Source organism: Urocampus carinirostris, chromosome 3 (assembly GCF_059441175.1).
Source record: "Urocampus carinirostris isolate Australia breed hairy pipefish chromosome 3, RoL_Ucar_1.0, whole genome shotgun sequence".
In the NCBI taxonomy this organism is placed as follows: Eukaryota; Metazoa; Chordata; class Actinopteri; order Syngnathiformes; family Syngnathidae; genus Urocampus; species Urocampus carinirostris.
The window spans coordinates 14,161,189-14,187,106 of record NC_142351.1 but is presented as its reverse complement, the minus strand read 5'-3'; the positions used below and the strand labels follow the sequence as shown (position 1 = coordinate 14,187,106).

The window sequence follows — 25,918 nt, the reverse complement described above, 5'->3', positions numbered from 1 at the left end:
TTCTATAAGAAAATCTATGTTCTCAAATATCTTTTCCCCCTCTACACAGAATTAAGTAAAAATGAAGGAGCATTAAAACTGGTAAAACAAGCTAGTAATAAATAACAATAATTTAGCAAATAAGTATTTGGGTCGAGTTTCTGCACATAAAAAAATAAGTAATATAAGAATAAATTAAGCAGTCATAATTGAGGGCCTCAAACCATCTTCTCAAGTGTTTGAGACCTCTGTCATAAATGTTTACTAAATTTAAAAATATAATATGAACGACTCTTTCTAGCATTACAAAGCCAAGCTAAATAGTCGGAGATTTTGGAGGTTAATGTACATTTAAAACTTAAACCGTTGCTATGATTTAAGTTTAGTGTTCTCACAATTTGAGAGCTGACCTATTTAGATTTCCAGTTACGTTCCATTAGAGGTGACAACACGAGAGAACATATCGCCATTATGCGGTCATACTCTTATTTGTCAACACATTCAATTAACCAAGCAGTAGACAAAATGATTCATAACATATATTAAAAATAATTTACCAGACTTTAGGTATGAAAACTCTTCTTGAACACAACACACGAAAAAATGGCATAGAGAGCAGTTGAACTGACGACATTGCGTATAGCTAGTTAGCCTAACAGCTACGAGCTCGTCAATTTAGTCAACTGCGTTGATTTGCTGATTCACTGAGACATTTCTAACCTTAAACGGCTGTGTGTTGTTTTGCGTGGATGCCACGGGAAAATCTGTACGCATACCTCCGACAAAACTGGATTGTTATCCAACTAACACTCGGATTGTCCTGTTAACTTCTTAGCACAACCATCCATTTTGCCTTGCGCTTCTCTCTGGAGTGTTGAGTATCGCGAGACTGCTGCAAAGTCTCGCTACTGTATTCTATTTCCGGTCCTAGTCAAGAGTGAGAATAATGGGTTGTCATTAGATACCACAACACTCAGATGGAAATTGTGTGTAATACGTTTATTATCTTCACAAGTCAATTTACTCTATGAACAATATGTAAACAACAACGAACACAAACTCAAATTAGACATGCCCGTGTGATCTTGACTAGACAAACCTTGGTTTCTGTTCTAGTACGCAAAAATCCAAACAATCTGAAAAAGAATTTACGTTATGATTGGTGGAAACCGTTTCATAGACGCCACCCGGTATTGACATTCATGAGTATTTTAGGTCAAATACATTTCAGACACAAAAAAATGTGGTTCCATCAAAACATTCTATAAAACATAATAAATATTGTTTATGCATTTTACAAAAACTTTTTACACTTACATGTATATCTTTTTCGTAAATCCCATTTTTTAAAACTTTTTTACTTAGACCTTTACAAAGATGAAAAACATGGCCAAAATAACATGATTATTTGAAAAATAATGATTGTGAACAAATAATTGACGTTGTCTCATACATAATCAGACGATTTTTACAAACAATACAGTCATTAAACTTTTAAAAGCAGCAATAAATCACCATAGTGTAACAAAGATACTACATTTAGTGATACTCTTGTCTTGAACAGGAAATAAGGAAGTGATACCAAAACTACAGTGTGGTAAAATTGAAATTTTAATATTTTGTCATAAATGAATACTTTGCAGGAACATGGGACATCCGGAAAAAAAAATCCTTTATGTGTCTGGGAATGGAAACCAAAAAGTGAACCATCACAACTTTTTGATGCTTTATTCTGTGACACAACAAAGTCCACAGCGGTTTTGGAATGTATTCCTTAAGGTGGAGGAACAGTTATGTCACAGTAACCCCTCCGCTGTCCTTGTTTTTTTCTAAAAAGGTGGGCGAGCTGCATTTATCAGATGTGGATGATGAGGCGGAGGAAGAGGAGGAAGTTACTGCGGCCCCTATTGGTGCAGTCACAGTTTGGGTAGGAGGGGAATTGCCTGTCGATTTACTTGAAGTCTCTGTATTTTGCTCCACTTGTGGTTCTTGTTGAGAAGATGAGGCTGGAAGACCAAAAAAAACCCCACCACATTAACAGAAAGATAATACATGGTGAATATGTTGGGGATTTTGAGTCGACCAATAAATTATAGCATTGGATTTATTTTCTGTTAATTAATCACGTCAGCAAAAGGGATGGGTTGATGGCCTTTGTACCTGACTGGGTGCAGGACTTCATATGTTCTGGCCAATGGGCTTGCTGGCATGGGTAATCACAATAACTGGTGTTCCAACAACAATAGAAGATGGCCTCCTTCCTGCAGTTGGCACACCACTGCTTTTTTTTTGTTTCATCCACAGCTTGCTGCTTTTCCATTTCCATCTGCTTTTTCACCTCTGTTACCAGCCTTTCCCTCTCCTGCTCCAGACTCTGCCTCATCTCCGCCATTGTCAATTCTATTTGATGGCAGCATGACAGTAAACAAACAATTTTTACTCACACAATTTCCATGAATTAATTTTGATAGTATACATACTGTAAAAGCTATCATATAACTATCATGTAACATAACCAGCATAACTAGTTCAAAATGAAAATTACCACACCTTCATTCAAAAGCTAAAGAGAACATCATTCTGTGGGGCAAAACATATATGAAGCGCTTTACAGGACGTCACAACCTTCCATTCACACATTCAGTGTCTAGTTTAAGGACATGGTCACCAGCAGGATTATGAACAATACAGACTTTACATGGGCGAGATGAACACTAAACTACTGAGCCTATAGGAACTTGGAAACCTACCCAGATTGTGCTTCATCTCAGATAACTCCTGTTGATGCAACCACTGAAGTTTCTCAATCTCAATTCTCAGCCGTCGAATCTATAGAACATTAGCATAAGGTGACAGCAACTTTAAGATGTTATCAAAGGTGGTCACTTAAACACTCACTTCAGCAATTGTATTTCCCGATGTACTTTTAGAAAGGTCATTGTAGATTTCGGTCATCGTTCCTTTTATTGAGTCCATAATCTGAAAAAGATTTGTCAGATCTTTTCAGTGATTAGCAAACGGTTTAAGCACATTTTTTTTTTTAAAGAAAAGGAAAATCAAAGACTAAATTCGGGCATAAGACAAGATAATGACTTGAGCTACTTTTTTTCTGGACCTACTTTGCTTGTGTATTTGGCTATATCTGCAGCTGCATCAGCAGAAGCAGTGGGGATTGTTAGGTCTCCTGATAAATAGGAAGATGAGCTACTTGATGCTGAAGTACTCAGAGGAGAGTCTTTCGATTGAACTACAGGAAATAGAAACACATTAAAATACAAACCATCGTTTTGTAAACATAAGAGATTATTGATATTATTGTTAGTGCATGTACAACCACCTTTCGCCGCTTGTCTAGTCTGATAGCGGTTTGAAGAATTCTGTTGTGACTGACTTTGCGCCTGCAGCTGTCCTTGTGACTGCTCTGCCTGTTGTTGCTTCTGAACTTGACCCTTCTGAGATGGCGTATGCAATTTGGTGGGATTCCAAACAACAGCTCGCTGAACGGTCTGTGCGGTTTCTTTGGGCAAGAGGGGGCGCTGTTTTTTTGTTGCTGGAGAAGTCGATGCAACAGTGGTGGAAGTAGTGCTTGAACTAGTGCTAGCAGTCGAGACAGTATTGGTCTCAACAGATGTGGCAGTGGGGACCAGGTTGAGAGCAGTTGATGAAGGCTGCGACGTGGCTGGTGCAACTGCTGTAGTGGAAATGGTTCCTTTACATAAAGGAAAATGAAATATTAGGATAGGATTAATATGTGCTGATATTTCTTATCAGGCAATAATCTGTGGGAATCCTTACCCTCCAATTTTGAAGCATTTGTCTCTTTGGAAGCTTTGGTAGAAGAGCTACCGGTGTCTTTTCGTGACCTCTTCGAGTCACGGGCCCCATGTTCATCTCCGAGGTCAATCACCAGCTCTCTCTCAGAATCAGAGTCGTGCTCTGCTGCTGGTGTTGCATGGAGAGTTTTTCCCTCCTCTGGGGCCTGCGGTTTGTCATTGAGAGGCTGACTAACGCTAGGCTTTTCTTGAAGGGCCTCCTCTGGTCCATTACTACCCTGTTTCTCGTTTCTTTGAGTAGCTGAGTTGGATTGTTCCCCAACCCCTCCAACTGAGTCCTTAGTTTCTTGTTCTGAAATTGCTCTGGTTCTTTTTCGATCAAATTTGACTCTTTCATCCTGTGCCTGCACCTTTGGCTTGTGTTCCTCGTCACTAGCGTACTCGCCATCACTAGAGTCAGATTTGTCAGAGTCTTCTGTGTCACTATGATCAACACCTTTATATACATCTTCAGATATGTCATCTATTCCTGCAAAAGAGGAACAGGTTAAAATGTTAACAAAGTATAAAAAAATATTTGCAGCAGAGTTCATAATTATACCACCATTATTTTATTTCCTATATCTTTTCTTGACTTCAGACAAAACACAGCAGTAAGGACTTTGTGTATAGAAAAGTTGTGAGTGCAGCATAAAAACATGTCAATTTCATTATTACAAAGCAATAACCTACATATTCTAAATTTAGGTCCACAAAATAAAAACACTGTTGACAGTATGGTTTGAAGACAAAGGTGCTTCTACTGAACCGGACATTAAAAAAAACCTTGGATGTTGTTACCCATACAAATTAAATGCAAAAAAAAATAAACACTCTGTATTGTGCATTAGTTGTGTGTGACATAAACAACAGGTCATGGAGATGTTTGTGGTTGAAATAAAGGTTCTGTCATTTCTCAGACCACTAATCCTCACTATGCGTTTGATAACACTATCTTAAAATTATGTGCAGAGCAGAAGCATAAATAATGTGCTGCAACACGATAGGAAAGCATTGCACAGATAAAAATATTGGTCAGTGCAAACACACAGACTATATACAGGATAAATGCAATGTAATTCTGCTAATGCAGCATTTGGTAGCAGCTTGATTCTCTGGTCTAAGGATCTCCGATTCAATGCGTTTGTTCTCCTAACACAGCCTTTCTGGACAATGGATTAGTTTTTTTCAGAATGATGTTTGTATGTTGTGTAAATATAGCCAAAGAAACTGTTAGTGTTTTTCTGCTTTACAATAAATGCACTGGAATAATAATTTTCTAGTTACCTAGCTGAGCCTTGCAACTTTCAATAGTTTTGTCGAGACTCCGGAGAGGTCTCTTTGGCACACGGAGGGCGACTGACCCCGATTGTTGCTGTTGTTGCTGTTGCTGCACACTCTTGCTCAACTCTTTTAGGTCCATCTCAGCTTTCGCTCGATCTGTAGAGAATGGAGAAGTCAGTTACTGTCTAGAAAGAGTACATTTGTTTGATGGACATTATAAGGTGCTAACCTAGGTTGAGATTGAGGATGCCACCGGTAGATGCGGGCCTCTCCAGCTTGGGTACCAAGCTCGGGTTGAGTGGCTTTGGGCTACCCGTCAAGCTGCTTGCTGGACCAACCTTTCCCGAGACAGGGGATGCTGTAATACCCAAAACAAAAACAAAAAAAACAAAAACAAAAAACAGCTTCTCAGTTTAATTTCACTATAGGTTTATAAGAATGCATTACAAGATTAAATGCTTACTGGTACAGTCCATGGATTCCTCTCCAGTGCTATAATGAAAGGCAGAATTTCTATTTGTCTTTTCCATATCCTGCTCTCCATCAGACCCCGTGTGGACTGATGAGTTTGTGCTCATAGGGGACCGAGGCATGTCTGTCATGGAGACCCTCCGATTCATTCCACTAGGTGTGGAACTTTTATTAAGAACCATCTTTGGAGATGCAGTTAAATCAAAGTTAAAACGAAGTTTATCAGGTTTCTCCGTTTTCACTGTACCAGCACTAGGGTTGGAAGGGTCTAGTAACATTTGAAGCTGGTTGGTGGGCGTGTACGGAGTCCTGAATGGAGCGTAGTTAAAAACTCCAATTTTTTTACGAATGTTCTCCACATAAACTTCCATTTCTTGCATGGCACTGTTGAAAATGCTCTTTGTCTTCTTTACAGAGAAGGGGATCTCTTTGGACATGAGGTAGCAGTTATTGATGGGGACCCAAGCTCTGTGAAAAGTTTATGAGCATACAGTTGGAAACAGCGTAATATTTTGCAACAATGAACTGAATTAATATTAAAGCAATATAGAAGCGCTGCCTATCCCATGCTAAGAACATTATCGGGGACCCCTCTCACCCCCATCATGGACTGTTCACTCTGCTAGCCTCTGGGAAGAGGTACTGCAGTGTGCGGTGCAGGACCACCAGGTTCCGCAGTAGTCTAGTCCCCCTGGCCATTAGACTGTTAAATGGTCAATCTAACATATAGTTAACCTAAATCTAAACGGCTGCTAATCTGACTTTTTGCACTACTGGCAGTTCTTTATAGCTTGCCACTCCTTGCACATTTGCTCTCTGCACTATTGTACTTACAGCGTTATTGTTACAGTGTTACTGTTACTGTTTACCTGACTTGTTAACCTGACTGCCCATTTTGCACATCTGGTTGGCTACTCCTCTTGCACTATCGGCATTATGGTAAAATACTATACGTAGCCATAATACAATACAACTTTTACTTATATCTGTACATTCGAGGAAACTGTGCGGGTCAGATGTATCGACATTTCGTTCTGTATACACGTGTACTAGAATGACAATAAAGTAGATCTGAATCTGATCTGAATCTGAGAATATTGTATGGAGTTTAACTCACCTGTCATGTTGCCCAAAGAAACGTGCATCTACTTGCCCATCCTTTTCACGAAGCGCTTTTGCAGGCCAGAAGGGAAAGCCTTTAAGTTTAGCCCACACCAACGTATGAGGCTGACTCTATTAGTATAAAAAAAGAATTACAATTTATAAAAATTATTTTTAAAAAAACACCATTGAATCACTGTTTTAACGTACACAGGGCTCACAGAACCAGTTGTCCCTTTTTTGGCATGAAAACAGGTAGCACTCAGGGCATACTTCTATCTCATTCATCTAAATGAGAATCAAAGCAAAATACAAACATTGCTGTACATTCATTAATTTATTTACACCAAAAGTAATATTTACCTCGTGCTCACATATCTTGACAAGAACCTTTGCTGTCGCTGTTAATTTGTGATTTCCTGAAAAAAATTTTAACAGAGATCGTGATCACCTTCCTTACGTTCCAAATGTGATTATTTGAACCGAACATGTAAATGATTAACCTCCGTTATAAATAATGCAGTTGTGTAGGATCCACTTCATATCAGCAAGAAAAGCTTCAGTACAGCCATACATTTTCTTCTTGATATTCTGTTTTAAAATAAGGATTGAATATTTCAATAATCTACAGACATAGATAAACTCCCTACCTGAATATTAAAGATGCACTACCTTCTCTAAAGTAGACAAATCCATAGGATGAAAAATGTACTCTGCGTAGTCAGGATGCTGTTCCAAAGATACAGGCTTCTGGAAGGGCTCTGTCTGCTCAGTGTGAACAAATGGGGAAATTAATGCATCATGAACATTTGTTACTAAAGATTTCCTAAAGATGTAATAATATTTAATTGCATAACTTACCCCAGGCTGCTTAATCTTTTGGAGTGCAAATTTCAGTAAGTAAGAGAGTTGATCTATATTCAACATGGTCATTGCTTTGCTCTGTGTTTCAATGCATTCAGCAACCGTTATTTTCTGTAACAACAAAAAAGCAATAAATGACTTGCAAATTAAAAGGACTGATTTCATCAATGATTTGATTACATATCAACTCATTGCCTTTTTACTCTCAACACATACACACAAAAGTGGCTATCACATTTGTAGTACTGGTTTTACAATGTTAGGATCAGTCAACGAGAAATATATAATATTCAATAATCCAGCCAATGGGCATGCAGTGTTTGAAACATGGTAGCTGGATTGGTATTATTTGTGGAAAATGGGTAAACAGCAAGATGATTCCATTTTCTCCATCTCAGGGGGTGGTCAAGTTGTTATAGGTCATAGTGACGACAAAAGTGCTCGAGGCCCATATAATGACGAATACCAACTCACATCACAAAAAAGGCTAGAAACATGCAAACATTACTTTAGATTTAAAATCTGAAGGGAAACGAGAACAGTGCATGTATGCAAATATCCTATATTTTAACACAAATTGGATGCCATGTGCGTAGCTTGTGCTAAAAGTGTGCAATAACGTAAACAAATAAAAGATAAACCAAACATACAACAGACATTTTACAGTTAACTATAAGATAAACCTTTTTAGAGACATTGCTAGCACTTATGCAAGCAGACAAATTCATATCAAAGTGGCAGGCAAACAAAAGAATAGAATAACATTCTAGGATTAGTATTTCTTTAAATGTAAACACAAAAAGCTGTATTAAGAACTTTAGATAGGTTATTTAAAAATACTCTACATGGTTGTGAGTTGTTTTTGCATTTGAAGCTCCTAACATTATGCATCCATCCCTCCACCTGTCCATCCATCCATCCATACTGGTGACATTTTTGCTCGTTACTTTTACAAAATGTAAATTTAAAAAAGTGAAATAAGCTGGATTTTGAAGTTGAGATTTTGATTTAACATAAAGAAGTTTTAAGTTTTTGATTGAACGAGACATCATGTTTATTAAAAATCAAGTTAACCCGAAGGCTTTCCTAAAAAGAATAATTTATGGGGCCGACTAGTACAAATAAATGCATTTTGATTGACATTTGTGTTCAAAAAGGCCGTTTTGAGAACCACACCACCGTTCAAAGGTTTGGGGTAATGCGGAAGATTTTGTGTTAAAAGTCACACTTTTATTTATCAACTGAATCGTCCAATTAATCTTTTTGTGGTTTATGTAGCTTCCTCATTTTTCTTTTTTTTTTCCATTTTCACATGATTCAATTTCTCGAAATGTTTTGATAATGAACAGGAAGCCTTGCACTGCTTGTGATGCATACTGAGAATAAATAAATGACAACAAGAACAACAACAACGTCTTTGATCTTTTCCCACATCGTTCTCTTTCTTTTCTTGGCTTTTTTTCTCCACCCTGAATCTATGAGTCGCCTCTTCACTTTGGATGTGGACTCTTGTGTTTTGCGGGTAGGCCTACTATTTAACAAAGCTGCGATTTGAGGACCTGCAAGGAGTCTATTCCTAAAATTAGAGATTCTCATGGAATTGACCTCTTGATTGGTTGTGCAGCAGAGCCCCCCACTTCTCTTTCTACTCTGGTTAGGCCCTGTTTGTGTTGTTCTCCCAATGGAGTAGTACACACCATTGTGAGTTTCTTGGTAATTTCTGGCATTGAATATTTTTTTAGAACAAGAAGGCTGTCAAGTTTCTTTTTCCGGACGTTCTGAAAGTTAAATCACAACCACAAATGCAATGCTCTAGATACTTAAATTGTCAGTTTTATAGCTTATCTAAGGAGCTAATCTGTTTTTAGATGTGCTAACATCATTGCACAAGGGTTTTTGGTCATCCATTAGCCTTCTAAGGCAATTAGCAATCACAAAGGATTATTAAAACACTGGAAGGCTGGTTGCTGGAAATGGACATCTATACACTTATGTATATATTGCATTAAAACAGACATTAGCAGCTAAATTAGTAATTAAGTGTGTATTTCTGATTCTATTAATCTTATTTCCATTGAAAAAACGTGCTTTTCCTTAAAAATTAAGAACATTTCTAAGCAAACGCAAATTTGTAAATGGTAGTGTATGTCAAGGGAAGATGATATCATAAGGATATTGCTTTTTAACTCACGTTCTATAAAAACAAAATACCATGCTTAAGACTAGTAGAGGCCCATAAAACATAAAATTAACCCCCACCCAGCCATAATGTTGCAGTTTTGCACAGGAGCACATGCACGCACGTATCCACAGAGATACCTCACACTCGGGACAGAACCAGTCGCCCTCAGGCTCAGCTGGTAGTTTGAGGCACTTGGCGTGGTACACCCTGGGGCAGAGCTCACAGCAGAGCACCTGGCCCTCTCGGTGGCACAACCAGCAGTAGAAGTCATTCCTGCCGTCCTGCGGTACAACATCAACAGGATCTGTGGTGAGTGCTGGCTGCTTCATATAGTAAAAGGGACCATGTCTTAGCTCTGACTGAAATGCAGGCAAGAGAAAAAGGGGGCAAGTTTCAAAACACACGCAGGAACACAAAAAGGTGCATTGCAACAAAAAATAAGGAAACAACACAGTGGGGTAGGCCACGTAAGAAAGCACAGAAAATAATCTCTGAGAACCGAGATTGAAATCATTTGTGTTACAATTTTAGATGCGGGTCAATGACAACCGGTTTAACAAGTTTAGAGCGAGAGCTCTTACCCCCCATAAAAAAAAAACAGCTCAGGTCCTGACTTGCTAGTGTTACTTTACTTACGATTTCTGGTTCAATGTTATTTTAGTAATAAAATGTTATGTCATCAAATAAAAGCCTATTTCAGGAATTTCTTTCAGAAGGGGAAGTTTACATCTTACATTATTTCAATAGAAAGTAAAAATTTTCAAGCCTTTATTTGCGTCAGTTGTAATGATTATGTCACAAAAGTCTTGAGGTTTCAGATGATATTGCCTAAGTAAATTACATTGACTATTTTGTATGGCCAATGTATATTTGCAAATATATGTAAATATTAGATGTTGAAATATCCATAGCTCATATAATGCCATTTCTAATTTTTCAAAATCTGTTTGCTTGATGTGCAAAACATTTTAGTGGTAGGTCAAACGTAAAGAGGACAAAAATCTTTTCTTAGAACTAGTGTCCGAACTTTAAATGAGCAAAAAAAAAACCTTTCCTGACCGGATGTGAGTATATAGTTTTTCTCCACATTTATTAATCGAACATTAAAAAAATAGTAAAGTATTTAAGAAAAATGATAACTGTAAATATAACAAGTAAATTGTTGAATACATAAGAGTTAAGTTTAGGAAAAAAGTGTTTCCATTACCTTTTGGGGAATACATTTTTTGGAGAAAGTACCGGGTAATATATTTTTGTGAGAATGGAGTTTTTTCAAAATGTCTGCCATTAACTTTGAAGACCTTTTCTGTCCCTTAGGAGCAAACCTTTTTAACACAGCAGTCATGTCCGCAATCTTCCGCATGTTTCTAAAGCCTACTAATTTAGGCTTAAACAACAAAATAGTGAATTTTGTTACAATATCCACATTTTGTGGAACACGGAGTTCTGTGTTTTTCTGCCATAATCAGCCATTTATAAAATAAAGGCTTGAAATGTTTCTCTTTAGTTGTGCATTATTAAAATATGTTCTTTCGAACAAAACATTAATAAAGAGGATTTTCTTGATATTGTAATTTTTCAAGTGGCACTTTCTATTTACTGTATAGTGGCCATGCTTATGAAATAGCAAAATCCAAAGATCCGCTTTCCAGTTCCAAATAAATCCTCAGAAGATTTCCCGTCTAAAAGTCTTGAAAGCACACATTTCTAACAACTGCACTTTTTTAGAGTAAAAGAGTAATTTCAAGAACAATTGAACATGCATTATTGAAATGCACAGCCACTTATTAAATACAGTGCATTATACATACAGTATATTGTACTGTACTTCTTCACCGGAGTAAAAAATAATATAAAATAAAAGAAGGCAAGTGTAGGCAAAGCGAAGATTTTTACAGTCATCACACTGGACTCCCAGTCCTTTTACCTGGTCTTTGCTAGAGTTCATAGCCCCTGGCTTCTTCTTTTTCTTGATTGGACTTGGGGAAGTGTCAGGTGGAGAGTGTCCATTAGACGAGTGGGTGGGGCTGGACACCTTTCTTTTCTGTGGTGCCAGAGTTCGTTCTGCTGACCCTGGTGGATCAGGAGCTACATTAAAATGCAAAAACAAGTCATTCGTTAACTTGACAATGAACTTTGCAATCTCTCAAAACATGATTAACTCATCCAATGCCAGACGCTCCTCTAAAATGGGAAGACAATTTTTGCCATTTTGAAGACAAACAGAAAATTTAGTTCTGTAGCTACATTACATAGGCATAGGACACATCAAAGGAAAGGTTGTGCCCTCATCTTTCTTTAGAAAAAAAGCATGTTTCTAGCTTTTACCACTGTTTGGCTTTTTGTGAAAGGATTCATTTCAAGCAGAACTTTCACTACGGCGGTGCTTTTTTTTTTTTTTTTTTGCATTTGTGATACCTCCAATATCTAAACAATCATTTATATAGGGCAATTGGCTTGCAAAATAACATTTTATACAAGAAGACGGAACTTATTGATGAACGATGCAGCTACGTTGGGAGAACTTTTCAGCACCTGATGTTTCCGGTGACGTGATCAGACTATTTCGGACACCATGGCGGTGGAGTTCCTGTGACGTGCACAAAACGTCATCCCTCTCAGCCCCGATGATGACAAAGTCCATTTGTCTTTTTTTTTTTAGAAAAAAAGCTGTGTTGAAGTATTAACGGTCGATACTTATCAATTTCTTCCCTTTTCTTACCCCACTGCTTCACTACGCCTACTCGCCTAATGGGCCGTCTACACACACTATTTTGTACTAGTTGGACTTCCTCAATGTGTGGACAAAGATCGGATCAAAGCCATTCCTGCCATCTAATAGTGATTTATCATACTGAAATCATTCTCAGAGGCACGATACTTACTGATGATCAGCGAAAAACCCCTTTTAATAAATAAAAACACAATAAAACATATTTATACATTTTAGCTTTAAGGGACAATGCTTCTGAAAACATTTGTATTTGTTATGGCATTTAACGAGTTAAAAATCAAGATACAAGTGGCAGCATTCTAATGTAATTGGTGCACATTTAGGCACTTTGTGTAACAAATACAATTATGATGAGCACATTGAGTGGAAATTTTGGAGTATACATTTCTCTCTATTTTTGAATTGAATGTTTATTTTTTATTTTATTTCATGTATTTTTCTTACCTTTGTACACTGTTAATACTTGTTTAGTTTTACTTAGTAAACAACTGTATTTGAGGGCTTTTACAAGCAAAGTGAATATTTACACACTGATTTACGTGTGTATGATACAACAGGGGTGGGTTAAACTATTGCCAAACGCAGCCACACAGGCTTTTAAATCTGACCCGCCAAACAAAAATTGTAAAAATATAATGATAATATGTACAATGGTAAATAAAGTACTGCGATTACTCCAATTTTTGCTGTTTGACACTCAAGTCCACAGTGTTCTTTTGTTTCTCCTCGCCAATAAAAAATATAGTTTTTATTGAGGATTTTTTTATCCTGTATTTATTTTATTAATCAAGATGTTTACTATATACAATGCAAGAAAAAAGCCTTCTGAGCCAACCATTTTGCATTTTTTGTTGTTTTTCAATGCGTATTATTCAATTTAGTGCTTAAAAAATAGAATCTTATAAATCAATTTGCTTTAATTCAGGGTGTTTTAAAACCAATTTGATTAAATGAATGTATTTATAAAAAAAAATCTATCTATATATATATATATATATATCTATATATCTATATATATAAAACATTACATGTAGATGTCTGCATGTACTGTATATTTATTTATAAATGCAAATGAGAAAAAATTGGATAGGTGTACTTTATCTTGTTTCCTCATGTATTGTAGAGGTATCAGATTTGAGACCATCAGTAGATAGACAAAATCGAAATCGAACAAATCAGCAAACCTTTTTTCCCCTCCTGGGCCGACCCCTCAGCCAAATATTTTAACCCTATGCAGCCTGCAACTCAAAACCTTTGTGCACCCATGTGATACAGGCACGAGATTAAATAAGAACTGAGTGCTTACACCTGTCACGTACCTTTGGATCGTAGAGGTGCATCCATTCCTTCTACCACATCCGGGTCCGTCTTTATTTCTTCATCAGCCAGACTAAAGAAGACCACAAACACAGCCAGGTGACAAAATGAGATTTGAATACAGAGTCAGCAAGGGGATTCAAAAACCATGGGGGCAATAACAGTAAACAAGTGGAAAACAAGCTAAGGCAGTCGCTTCCCAGAGGATCTAGCAAAAGGGACTCTACATCACCACTGTTCAACATTTATTATATTTCAGCATCTCTTTAAGCATGTGGTACTGGTTTAAATCCACTCCCAATTACCAGTATTAAACCACATGCAATTTATTCTTCGTGTAAAAAGAGAATGGAAACAGTCACCATGGCAACCTCCCTGTCTGCTAGGCGGTAGCTCACATTCAGAGAGACAAACACGGCTTTGGAAAGCATTGTGGTGCACAGCTTTGACAATAAATTATTGAAAATTGTCTTTGCACAGTGGATTCCTTACTTGCGGGCTGAACAAAAAATAATTACGTTTCATGGTCCTTAAGACTAGTCTACAGCCCCATAATTATATAATGAACAAAAAGGTTTCTGTTAACAAATGTGTCTGGGTGTATATTTCACACAACATTTTTTACATTGAACATACTGCCACTGCCCATCAATGCCAAGATCCAGGTCATCTTGCAGATCGATGCGTTACATCAAAAAACAACAGTGACCGGGTGATGAAGGTGCTGTATGTGTGTCAGATCAGGAGGCTTTTCCTTCTACTGGTAACCATCGCAACAAGTACTTTTTGTTTAACGTAGGGGAGCAAACTCAAACACAAAAAAACAGCCACCAGGCTGTACTGGCCATAGGAAGGGGTGCCCCGGCGACCCATGTGGTTAAGGGATCTGTGAAAATTGTAAGACTGACTTTCTTAGTTTCTTTTTTTTTCCCCTCTCATGACAAACACATTAAGAACGTTAATACATTCAAACTTCTTTTAAGGGATAAGGAATGCCTTTGCAACACTGCCCATCATTAACAAGCAAAGATATAAAAATCACCCAATAGACTGGTTCTGAGACAGTTGACTACAGAACTGGTAAGTAGTGCTTGTGGGAATTAACAGGCTAAAAGCCTATATTAAGAACATTTACATTCATTTTTTTCTTTCAAAAAGAAAAATCTTCCTGTTACTCCCTTGTAAAGTTCATCAACTGCGACTGAATCGACAATTAATATTGTAATATAAACTAAAATGTGATGCCAACGCGCATCAAACCGTCAATATTCCTTCACCCACATAATTAAGAAAGGCAGTTGACAACCTAACATAATAACTTACCATTGTCAGACTGCTCATTTATTCAAGCAGAAGTTCTAACTCTTAGCTCTTCAACATTTCAAAAGAAACTTGCATCGGCTCCAATATGTCTGACATGGGTTGAGCAGAGTTCCTGTAATACTGTGGCATATGGGTATCTGGTTTCATCCCACGAACAGTGACACACTGCTGCACGCACACACCCCAACCCATCAAGGGCCTTCCTCTTCCGGACAAAATGGACAAATGAGGCCTGAAAAAAATATTTGAGAAAAATATGAGCCGGGTCATTCGGCTACATGCACTCAAATGAGAGATTCTTTGCCTTAGCCTGGCAGAGCTGATGAACAAAAGGCCTGTGAACCAAGCACACAGACACAAACAAACATCTCCTAGCAATGAAAAGACATTTATAAAAGAACCAGGAATGTAAGAGGTAAAAACGTGTGGTGATCCAAACAGCAGCAATGATCCATCACACGAGCTGGTGAATAAATCCTCAGCTGACTTTGGCATTAATTCCGCAGTCCCACGTTCAAAATCACACTGGCATAAATCCTCCATGCAAGGCATACCTGACTGATAAAACAAAAACCACCCTGTGTCAGTGCCATTGTATTCCACTCCTGTGAGAGACGAGCAGGGTTTTCTCGTCACAGAAAATGGAGGCCACAGCTTGCTCCCCTCCCCCTCCACCCCATCCCCCACTCCCAGGCTCAGACACTGCCACATCCATATGGAAGGACCACAGAGGTCTGCAGATTGCAATCCAGCATAAAAAGGGGCAATCATGAAGATCCAAAGTAATTACACAATTCATACTGTAATAAACAATACTGAGCAGACGACCTGTTAAACAACTATTATTTTTCTAGTTGCCTTTGAATGCAGCAGGGGTGAGTACTTTTACTAAGCGTAGGAGAAAAGCAAGGGGATCTTCGGTCATAATCCTAAAACTCCAAGCCCAAATATTATACACCAAGTAGAGGAAGCACATTGCTGAAGAAGTACCTTGGCAAAAGGGAGCATTACTCCGGAACGGTGCATAGAGGAAGCAAATAGCAGATCTAGATTTCACATGAAAGCATTCCAACTACCCTGCAAAACAAGCCCCACGGGAAATTATAAGGTTTGCATTATAGAACCTCTCGAAACAGATGTCTACGCTTTACCAAAACAAAGTGCATACAATGAATCATTGTCAGTATTTAAAATATGCAACTCTGATAGAGATGATTTTAACCGTTTTTCTGAATTAATATAAATGGCTTTTTGCATTGCAGCGTCAAAACAAGAAATCATTAGCGAATGAGCTCCATGTTTACTGAATAAAACAAAATTGACCTGGATTTTATTCAAGGCAGTCTCAAAAATGGCTGCGGAAAATTCCAGAAGGGCCTTCTCACGGCTGTTCTCACACTGCATGTCAATTGTTAACTTTTGCTGCATTTGCAATTGGCTGGCGGGCCAACAGAGTGAAGCTTTATTGGTCAGCTGAGTTATGCAACAAAGATCAAAGTGTGCCATTTCCCCTCTTCAATTTTCTATTTTTCGCTGATGTGGGCACCTGAGCCTACAAAGACAGTTCTTTTCCCTTATGTCTTTCCTTTTTTGATTGTGACCGTATAACCAGAAATAACTTGAATAGGCCGGTCGGGAGTAGCAAATAAAACCCATTTGAATTTGCTCACAGATTTTGGATATATTGTAACCACCGTTTTATTTTTCTTACTGAATGCATTTGATGACTGTACAAAAAGGAAAGTCAATTACTCTAAAGTTTAACTGTGTGAATTTAGGCGCATTGGCGTCATTTTTAAGCAGACTCTCTATGGATTTGCTCTACAACTTATGCGCATGTAGGAAAACGGAGGAGACTAGTTGATGACACCATAACCTCATGTTCAGGATGCATACATTTTATTAGTGCAACACTATAACCCCATAGCAAATTACACAAAAGAAAACATTTGCTTTGCGCAGCCAGGTAAATATGAGTACTCTTACATCCACTTTTCACAGTTGATATTAAAGTCGCATTTCTGGTTTCTCTAGTGGGATATTCAAAAATCATGAACCAATGACAACAGATAGCTGTATTTCATTCTGGTCTACCTGTTTACGTTATCCTAATAGTAAACAATTACATTTCCAGGAGAACAAACCTAATTCACATTACACATCATTAATCGACAAGTCATCTGTGTGAGTGATCAAATCTTTGTTGATAATAATAGATCCCAGAGCACAAAATGGCCACTGTGTGAGGATAGGAAACAAGAAAGAACACATTTTCGTTTTGCTGTGTCATCCTTGTTTTCTTGCGATGCAAGATCGAACCCTAGCAAATCCAGAATCCCAATGTTTAAAAATTAATTTTTGAAGTTTTGAAAGGATCAACAGAATGAAAACACACCTAATACTTCACAAATAATTTGTGGGAAATACCTTCCCATTAATGCAGAGAAAAATATAACCTACTAATAAAATTGTTGCCAAAATCTGTAGCACAAAAGACCTGGTGTGGTGCACCTACATTGCTTCTGATTACATTATATTTATCATCCTAATAAGGATATAATGCAGTGGCATCTCTTTATATGAGCACTCCCAAACACGTGAATTTCAAAACTTTTATCTGGAAAATAATTTTGGTCAGCAAACGACGAAAAATCCCGGGAACGGGCATTTGCATAGGCTACCACTAGAGACCGCCTGCTGCGAGCATCAGCTGGTTCCAGTTTGCGCATGAAAGCTACTACAGGCCAAAAAAAGGGGGCTGTAGAAATGTTTCTGTGTACTTGTATTTAAACTTACAGCAACTTTAACTTTAAGTGTACTGTAAGCACTTACGTTTAATCAACAGTCTCTTGATTCCATACCTGTCAACGGCAGCCAATTCCTCCTAATAAGTCGTAATAGACCTTAAAAACACAACGCGGCACCTATTTACTCACAGCAAGACAAACTATGCAGAAATATGTGACAATAATAACATTATACGTTGTCATCTGCTACCAGTGACCAAGACGATTTGATAAGCCAAAATGGGCAAGACTAGATCAGTCTAAGTTTTGTTTTTCATTTCCGGTACAAACATTTCAAATTAAAAAAAAAAAACGCACAAAATGGGGAAAAAATATAAGTTGACAAGTATGCGATCTCAGTTACCCCTTTAGCAAGAGGAGATCAGTCTAAAAAAAAATCTATTTTTTATTTCCCATGCAAAAACTGTTAAACAAATTGAAATTATATTTAAAAATCTATAAAATATGGAGAAAACGTATAAATTGACAGCTGTGTGAGCTCTTGTCACTCAATAACCCCTGCCCCCCGCCACTCACTCATCATATTTCATTACACTCCTTATTTCATTAACACTATCTTATTTAACTTATTACAGTATTTTTCAGTTTGATTACTGTTTGTGTTTTCATCAGGTTTGTACACCTTTTTTATGGCTAAATTTAAGCACTTTTAATTACTTTCAAAGACAATTTTCCAATTTCGCCAGTACCAGGAAAAGAATAAAGCTAATGTGAAACAATCTACAGCCCTGTTGTTTAAGGTCACTGAATGCTGCGTGTAGGAAATATTAAACCAGCAGTTATCACTCACTAAATGGGCTGTACAGAATGAAATGAGTTTTTCTGCCCCATATCAATAGTGTTTACTGCCATCTATTTGTGTACAGTATGTTGTAACAAATTTTCATGTTATTTTTCTTGCATTTGAAGACAAGTCAATTTTTTTTTGTGAATGTAAACATGTTGGCGTCATTTTTAAGTGGCCTTATTTGATTTTCTTCATTTAATGTGTGGTCTATCGAGCCAGACTGCTGAGAAACAGGCCAACTATTTCAAGCATTTACAACCACTTCACCCCAAATTCAAGGACTTTGCAAACATTGAAACCACATTAAAATTCAAGCATTTTCAAGGATTTCAGGCACCTGTACAAACCCTGTTTTTAGTGATGAGAAAGATGTTTTTATAGCTACTAAGGTTTCACTTGGGTGCTTTTTGAAAGACAGGAACAGACTAAATTCATTTTTAATTATTTCATATCGGGAAAATGTGCTCGTTACTCAAACATTTCAAGCGATCGAGCGTGATCCTGAAATGTAATTAAACCTGTATGAAGAGGTACCACTGTAAGTAGATTTCGTCTACTGTAAGAAACACTTCAGCGAGTCAATTCAATGGCCTGGTATGTCAGAGAAAAACAACCCGGAGACATTGTACTTACAAAAGGGTATACAACCACCCCTCCCCTCTTACCCCCTCTAAAACCCATCCCCCCTTCTTTCCCTGCCAGGCTTCAGCAGAAGGGAAGGAGACATGGGTGCCATTTTAGTTCAACACTTATTTGCTGAAAAAGAAGAAATAAAAAGTAAAAAGGATTTTCCATGGTCTACTCTTCACCCAGTATGGGAGATTCCGTGTCAGGGGCACTCATGTGACCCTGAGAGACTGTAGAGAGCAAGGGTGAGAGTCGTTGCGCAACCCCCACCCTTCACACAGTGAAACACAGAGGCCTGCCGAGGCCTCCAATCCACCCCAGCTCCTCCTCCTCCACACTAAACTGATTTCAATGTGTGTACGTTCGTCATGAAACCAAGAGTCACCACAACAACAAGACGGACGCCATGCTGTAACAAGAGAGTTGAGCTAGAATAGAAAGACAGAGCTTACCTCTGTGGATGCATGGCTGCCTTACACACTGTAATGTCAACACTTAAAAAACATGGAGGACACTCTCAGCCCTCAGTCAGTGAAGGCTCCGCTCTTCAGGCAAGGCGATCAGGCCCCGGTGTTGTAACCCGGATCCTGACTGGTTGCCTTCCGCGTAGGCAAGATGATACAGAGCATCCGATTGGCCGAAACGTTTCCTGAGTAATTATCTTTGTTCAGAGCAGGCAGGGGCAGCAGCGTGAGTATCAGAGACAGAGAAAGAGAAAATAAGCAGCCTTCTAGGCCCCCCAATAACAATTTAACATGACTAATCGGAGAATTTGTGACTTACAAACCGTACAAATGCAGTTTTCAGGAGGAGTTTGAGGTAGAAGTTGCCTTTTTCTTTTGCCCGAGGCGGAAGAAAGAGGAGCAGGACAAGCAAGGTAGAAACGGGACACCATGGCCACTTCAAAACAGAAAATGTTCTCTTTCTATCGAGGGAGCCTTTGTTTAAACTCCTCCTACCGTCCTGGCCATTCTCAGTGAGATTACTGCTTCACCTATGACGAAAACAAAGTCTGAAAAACAGTGTAACAAAAATCACACAAGGGAAGTTTAGTCGGGGATAGTGTTTTTTTTCATCCGTTGTACCTTAAAGACCCTTTCATTTGTTTGAGAACATTGTTACATATCCACTGGGCAGAGCTTAGCCTGGAGGCCAAAAATACTTGCGCTGGTCAGAGGATAGATGAAAAGAAAATTCTTGTTGTTGCTAGTTGTCGTAATTTGTGTGTTTTTGTGCCATAAATGGAGAAAAAAAACGTTAGTGATCGTAAATTGAAGTTTTACAGGATCCCAGCGGACACTCCTGATTGAAAAAAAAGAAGAGAGTTGTTGTAAATGTATTAAAGCGAAAAGATTGGACCGAGTTACTCATCAAAAATGCTCGGGTTTCCAGCACACACCTTATATCACGTAAGAAAAACTAAACGTTTATGATTGCTGCTATCGAGTCCATATTACTTATTATATCGGCAAAATATCTTGTTATTTACTTAGCTTCAACTAAATGTTAACGTGTAGCATAAATCTGGTCTCGTAAATGTTGAAAATAAAGCGTTGAAAATGAAAACTAAATCATTGCCGACAATTGTAAGGCACAAAATCCAAATCATTTATTAGATACATGTAATTATTCATGTGTTTATTGTTTTTATTTAAGGAGAACCGCCCCTTAATTAGACTAAACACTCACAGTTAGCTAAAGCTAAGAAAATAACAAGATATTTTTCCAATATAAGAAGTAACATGAACTCGCTAGCAACAATCATAATTGTTTGATTTCTCTTATCTCATATGAAGTGTGCTCTGAAAACCCGAGCATTTTTGGTGAGTGCCTCGGTCCAACCTTTCCGCTTAAATAAATTTATCACAACTCTCTCCTTTCTTTGATCAGGAGTGTCCGCTGGGATCCTGTAAAACTTCAATTTACAATAACTAACGGTTTTGTGGTATGTATGTGACAATTGAAAATAAAAACAACAGTGAGTAGAGCCGAATTCCAAGAATTTTTTTTAATATAACAGATTTTTCTCCAAATGTGGCAAAAAAAAAGAACACACAGAATGACATTTTAATACCAAACTAGCAGAAATGAAAGCTTGGTTTCATAACTGTGTTGACCAGCTAGGAGTATTATTTAGCCTCCAGCCTCAACTGTTTCTGGTCTAAACCCCAGAAACTCTGTAAGCACTTATTTTAAAAGAAGACGTGTGAAAATGGATGATTAAACTTGCCAAAACGCATACAACATTATGTAAAGATTATTTGTAACTTTATATATATGTATTATATTTTATATTTGGGTATGGCAGTCGGGAGCTGCAGTACTCAAGTTGGCCACGGGAGGAAGAGATCCTAAAGATCCTAAAAAAGCAGACCACACAAAAGCAGACTTTTATCCATTTTGTTGGTATTTATTGGGGGTGGCTTGACATGAAACCTAGCTTAAGACACTCGCAAGGCCTAAAGTACATTTGTGTACATTTTCACGAAAATCACATCAGCTCTTTGGAAGCCACATATAAATACATGCACGCACACCCACACAAATCGGGATTTATAGGCTACAATGATTTAGACTTTAAACAACTATTTACATATATAACTAGGTCCATCGATTGGTATGTGCATAAGAGCCACTAATAGGATATTATTTCTTATTGGCAAAAAAAGGCTTATGTTTACTATGTAAAACACTTAAAAAAATCAATGTGAACTAGGAACAGGTGAATAAAGTCGTAACATACTATATACCAGTTTCGTGTTTGTGAACAATAGTGAAGTCATGAAATAAGAGCTCAAAGTATAGGTAAACAAGCCTGTACACATTTTTCAGATAAAATTATCCAAGGCATTTCAAGCTGATCCCTGTATTAGCCAATTTCCGGCGGCACACTAGACAAAGTCTTGCAGCACACTAACATGCCCCAGCATGCTTGTTGAAAAACTCTGCTCTTGTTGAAAGTGAACCAAAACAAGTGTTTAGCTCGTGATTCTAAAAGCATTCACAAATTGACTTAAACAGGGTCATTTATTGACAAATTATTTGACAGCACAGACTGATACTATTTTTTCCACATATGTATTTCAAATTTTCTGATAAGATAAAATGCTTAAAGTTGTTTCTAATATTTCATATAAAATCCATGTGTGTACATAGGGTGATCGCTGAGATAACCATCACAATGTTCATCAATGACCATCTAACAGTTGATTGCATGAGGAAAGAAAATGTAATTTTTTTTTTGTGGAAAATAATTTAACACGTTCTGCTAAAATAGAAAAAAATATTATATTTATTTAAAGGAAATTTGTCTCTTGACCCTGTTGAAAATTAATGATGTAATACCGAGCTGTAAGAAAATATTCCTTTATTAATTTGATCACATTGTAATGGATTTGTAAAGTTTTCAGTAGGTTTGGTTAGATTTATTAGACTATAGTCTTTTTTTTTTTAAATGTCCACATTTGTTCAATCCAGCCCTCGGCTTGTAAACATTTTATATTATTTGGCCTTCTGTCCATTTTTATTTGACACCGCTGGTGTAATGCATCCGAAAACGAGGCACGAAGAAAATCCAAACTACGGAAACTCAAAATGACCAAATTCTTCAGTATTCTGCCCAGTTTTTTGCAAGTTTTCTGTTTTTTTTTTGTGTTACCAGAAGCAGCAAGACGGCGGACAATGCTCTTGGTGAGGATCATTATTTGTAAAATAACTGCCAAATTATTGACCTACAAGTATTAAAAACACTCTTTTATGACAGCTTATGTATTTTTGTTTATTTGCACAATAAATAAAACATACTGTCCCTTTAAGCTGCTTTTAATTAACAGACCAGAACACTATGAATTGTGAACACAAACTATGGAATGCAGATAATTTGAAATCTTAATACGGGTATGAGAATTTGAATTGCATCCTAGTTTATAATGAGACGTGATCAATAGAAAGAAAAGTGTAAGTTCAACAAGGTGGTTAAATAATGCAAAAAAAAAAATGCAATTAAAGAGAAAGTGTGTCATGTTTAGTCAAGTTAATTTGTAAAGGCCTTAATCCCAATGAGTGTCAAAGAGCTGCACAGACCACAGATTACTGTATTGCAAACTACAGAGTAATATTACACCATCCCCTGATCCAAAACCTACATGAGGGCAAGGAAAAACTCAAAAACCTCAACATAAGGTAAATAAGGAAACCCAGAGAAGGGACTGCACATGAGGTAATCCCCCTTCCAGAATGACCCGGCTGCCACAAATGTTGCAATAACAATCAATACACAGCTATTGTCAACGTGAAATATAGGTAATTCATAAGATATAAAATATAAGTGTGTTTTAAGCTTGGATTTAAACAGTTCCACTGAGGTTGCATATCGAATCTCAGGGGGAAGAGCATTCCACAACACTGGGGAGAATGCTCTTGAACCGGCAGTTCTCTTCTTGGCTCTTGGGAACACTAATATACCAGCATTTTCAGAGCGAAGGCATTGCACCCCAGTTTAAAGAATTCAGGCCTTTGGGATGGGTGGAAGGACTACGCCCCCTGATGGACAGATTCTAGACGTACCCAAGTCTCATCACTGGACCACAAATCTTCAAGTGGAATACAATGAAGTCTGACAACATGACTCTTGTGTTTGTAATTAAAACCTTTATGACTATGTTTGAATCATGACAAATGATTCCACTTGTTTGTAATGTGTGTCAGGTTAGAATATTCATACTGCCAGCTATTCAGTTTTAATTGTTCGCCCCTATTGGCTTCAAAACAACTTGGGGTTAAGGTTTTCATCTCCACCCCAGGGTTGGGTAGGGTTACTTTAACTTGATTACTTTCAATTACTTTTGGATTACTCCAATACCAAATATTCTAATAAAAGACAAAAGAAACTAAATATGAATAAAATGATGACTCACAACATGTGGTAAGCTTGCTCTCCTGGCTTTGATCTCTTTGATCTCCGGCAAAACTAACATAAAATGCGACAGAAACAAAATGAAAATAAATCCAAACAGCTTGCCAACATCATTTTTGCCGTTCCATGTATTCCGTTACTCCCCAAGCCTGCACAAAATGTATTAATTTTATTCATATTTAGTTTATTTTGTCTTTTATTGAAATGAAAATGAAATAACCTGCATTTATATAGCGCTTTTCAAGTCAATGACTTCCCAAAGCGCTTTACATTGTGCTTCACATTTCCCAATAGCGGCCGTGATCTGTGCAGCCATGTAAGGCGCTAACCTGCTTATTGGGGGTATTGGGGGTTCAGTGTCTTACCCAAGGACACTTCGGCATGTAACACGGACAAGCCGGGATTCGAACTGGGATCCCTTAATCCTAAAACGATCGCTCTACCTCCTGAGCTACTGCCGCCCCGATTAGCATATTTGGTAATGGAGTATTCCAAAAATAATTGAAAGTAATCAAGTTAAAGTAACCCTACCCAACCCAGCCCCCCATGATCTAGAAACCGGTCCCTGTGTAAACACACGTCACTGGCCCTTTAAAATGGGACAGCACAGAAAAATCGCCTTCTCTTCTTGCCCACTGGTCGAATTCCCTTTAGTGCCTTCAAGAGGTAAAAAACGTATTCAGTATAAAAAATAAAAACATTGATTTGATATGAACTGCCATACCAATGTTACCTTTTATTTTCTTAAAAATCATAGGTCAATTTCTTTGACATAGTGGAATCCATAATCCATGTTTGTCTGGCATCTTGCCGCATGCTGTGGCACCCAACAAGTGCCATCTAGTGGTCAAACATTACACACTGGGCCTTTAAGAGTCCAGCGTAAAAAAAAATAGCTATATCAAGCTAGCCTTGTGTCACCCAACGGGAAACCATATGAAAAGCATTCAAAAAAAGGACAAACTTAACGATATGGGAAACTATAGCAATACGTACTTATAAGTTAAACGAATCATAATCGTCTGACATTGAACCAGTGGAGCATGCTTTGCTTAGTCGGTTGTACACTGACACCTAGTAACCAAAACAAGAAGGGAAACTAATACCACCTTTCAACATCCAAAACGCAAACAAATAAACACCAATGATGCTACACAACCATTTTGCGCTTACGAAATCGAAATAGTAGCTTGAAAAAAATGTGTTACCTGGTTGCGTTTATCCATCACATCGTATATTTGCCAATTGAGACTTTAATAAAACAGTTGAGGGGAGTTGCATTTAACTACAACCGGCTTTGTTTGGAAATAAATTAAGACATTTTAAAAAAAACAGGAGACTAACAAAGAGCCGCCATATAGGGGGAAAATAACAGGTATAAAAGGTGATGGGACTTTCTTGGTGGTGGTAGATTTTATGTTTCGACAAAGTCACAGCACCCCCTGCTGGTGGAGCCATTTCATAAAATAGATCACAAGTCTTTTTTCGCCAGGACACTAAAGTACTGACCAACTTCAATCAGTTCAGTTATTTTCTTATTTAAAATAAACCCGAAACCGTCTGTTTTATATGATGCTATTTTTTATTTTTTTTTATTTTTTTTGCTTTACTGTGAGGTTCTGGGTCAACTCTCAAAACAACTTGCGACGTGTAAAACACCCAAAATTTGCACATCGCGACGAAATGCTGAATAGCCTAAATAAAAGCATGAAAAA

General features: G+C 37.6%; 2 protein-coding genes across 9 annotated transcripts in view; both read right to left on the bottom strand.

The window, feature by feature from the left end:
- LOC148368764 (uncharacterized) overlaps positions 1 to 857 on the bottom strand; it is a 51,266-nt gene extending 50,409 nt beyond the window's left edge. Inside the window, exon 1 of one of the 2 annotated variants that reach the window (XM_088330805.1) lies at positions 756 to 857. The gene's annotated coding sequence lies outside the window, so the exon portion shown is untranslated. Of the gene's footprint in view, positions 1 to 699 lie in introns of both variants that reach the window. The other variant, XM_088330806.1, reaches the window with a different exon arrangement.
- Positions 858 to 963: 106 nt separating this feature from the next.
- prkcbp1l (protein kinase C binding protein 1, like) lies at positions 964 to 25,583 on the bottom strand. Of its 7 annotated transcripts, none has more exons than XM_088330800.1 (22): positions 25,412 to 25,582; positions 20,072 to 20,300; positions 19,741 to 19,949; positions 13,747 to 13,817; positions 11,621 to 11,781; positions 9,831 to 10,052; positions 7,509 to 7,622; positions 7,320 to 7,412; positions 7,151 to 7,238; positions 7,011 to 7,066; positions 6,858 to 6,935; positions 6,664 to 6,779; positions 5,539 to 6,014; positions 5,305 to 5,433; positions 5,079 to 5,231; positions 3,775 to 4,281; positions 3,317 to 3,688; positions 3,099 to 3,226; positions 2,878 to 2,958; positions 2,730 to 2,808; positions 2,140 to 2,379; positions 964 to 1,985 (listed from the first exon to the last, which is right to left on the bottom strand). In XM_088330800.1, the coding sequence occupies exons 3-22, from the start codon at positions 19,752 to 19,754 to the stop codon at positions 1,771 to 1,773; spliced, it is 3,393 nt and encodes a 1,130-aa protein (XP_088186926.1). In that variant the 5' UTR covers positions 19,755 to 19,949; positions 20,072 to 20,300; positions 25,412 to 25,582; the 3' UTR covers positions 964 to 1,770. The 7 variants fall into 7 exon arrangements, with proteins under 7 accessions (XP_088186926.1, XP_088186927.1, XP_088186920.1 ...); XM_088330801.1 differs by having other exon boundaries at positions 9,831 to 9,974; XM_088330794.1 differs by having other exon boundaries at positions 7,320 to 7,622; positions 25,412 to 25,583.
- Positions 25,584 to 25,918: the final 335 nt, after the last annotated feature.

Bases quoted from the DNA above. Each gene is read 5' to 3' on its own strand.
- prkcbp1l (XM_088330794.1), bottom strand. The intron at 10,053-11,620 runs GTAAAAGGACTG...CCTGCATTTCAG, and splicing joins TGAACTCTAGCAAAGACCAG to TCAGAGCTAAGACATGGTCC. The intron at 2,959-3,098 runs GTAGGTCCAGAA...AATCTTTTTCAG, and splicing joins TAGCCAAATACACAAGCAAA to ATTATGGACTCAATAAAAGG.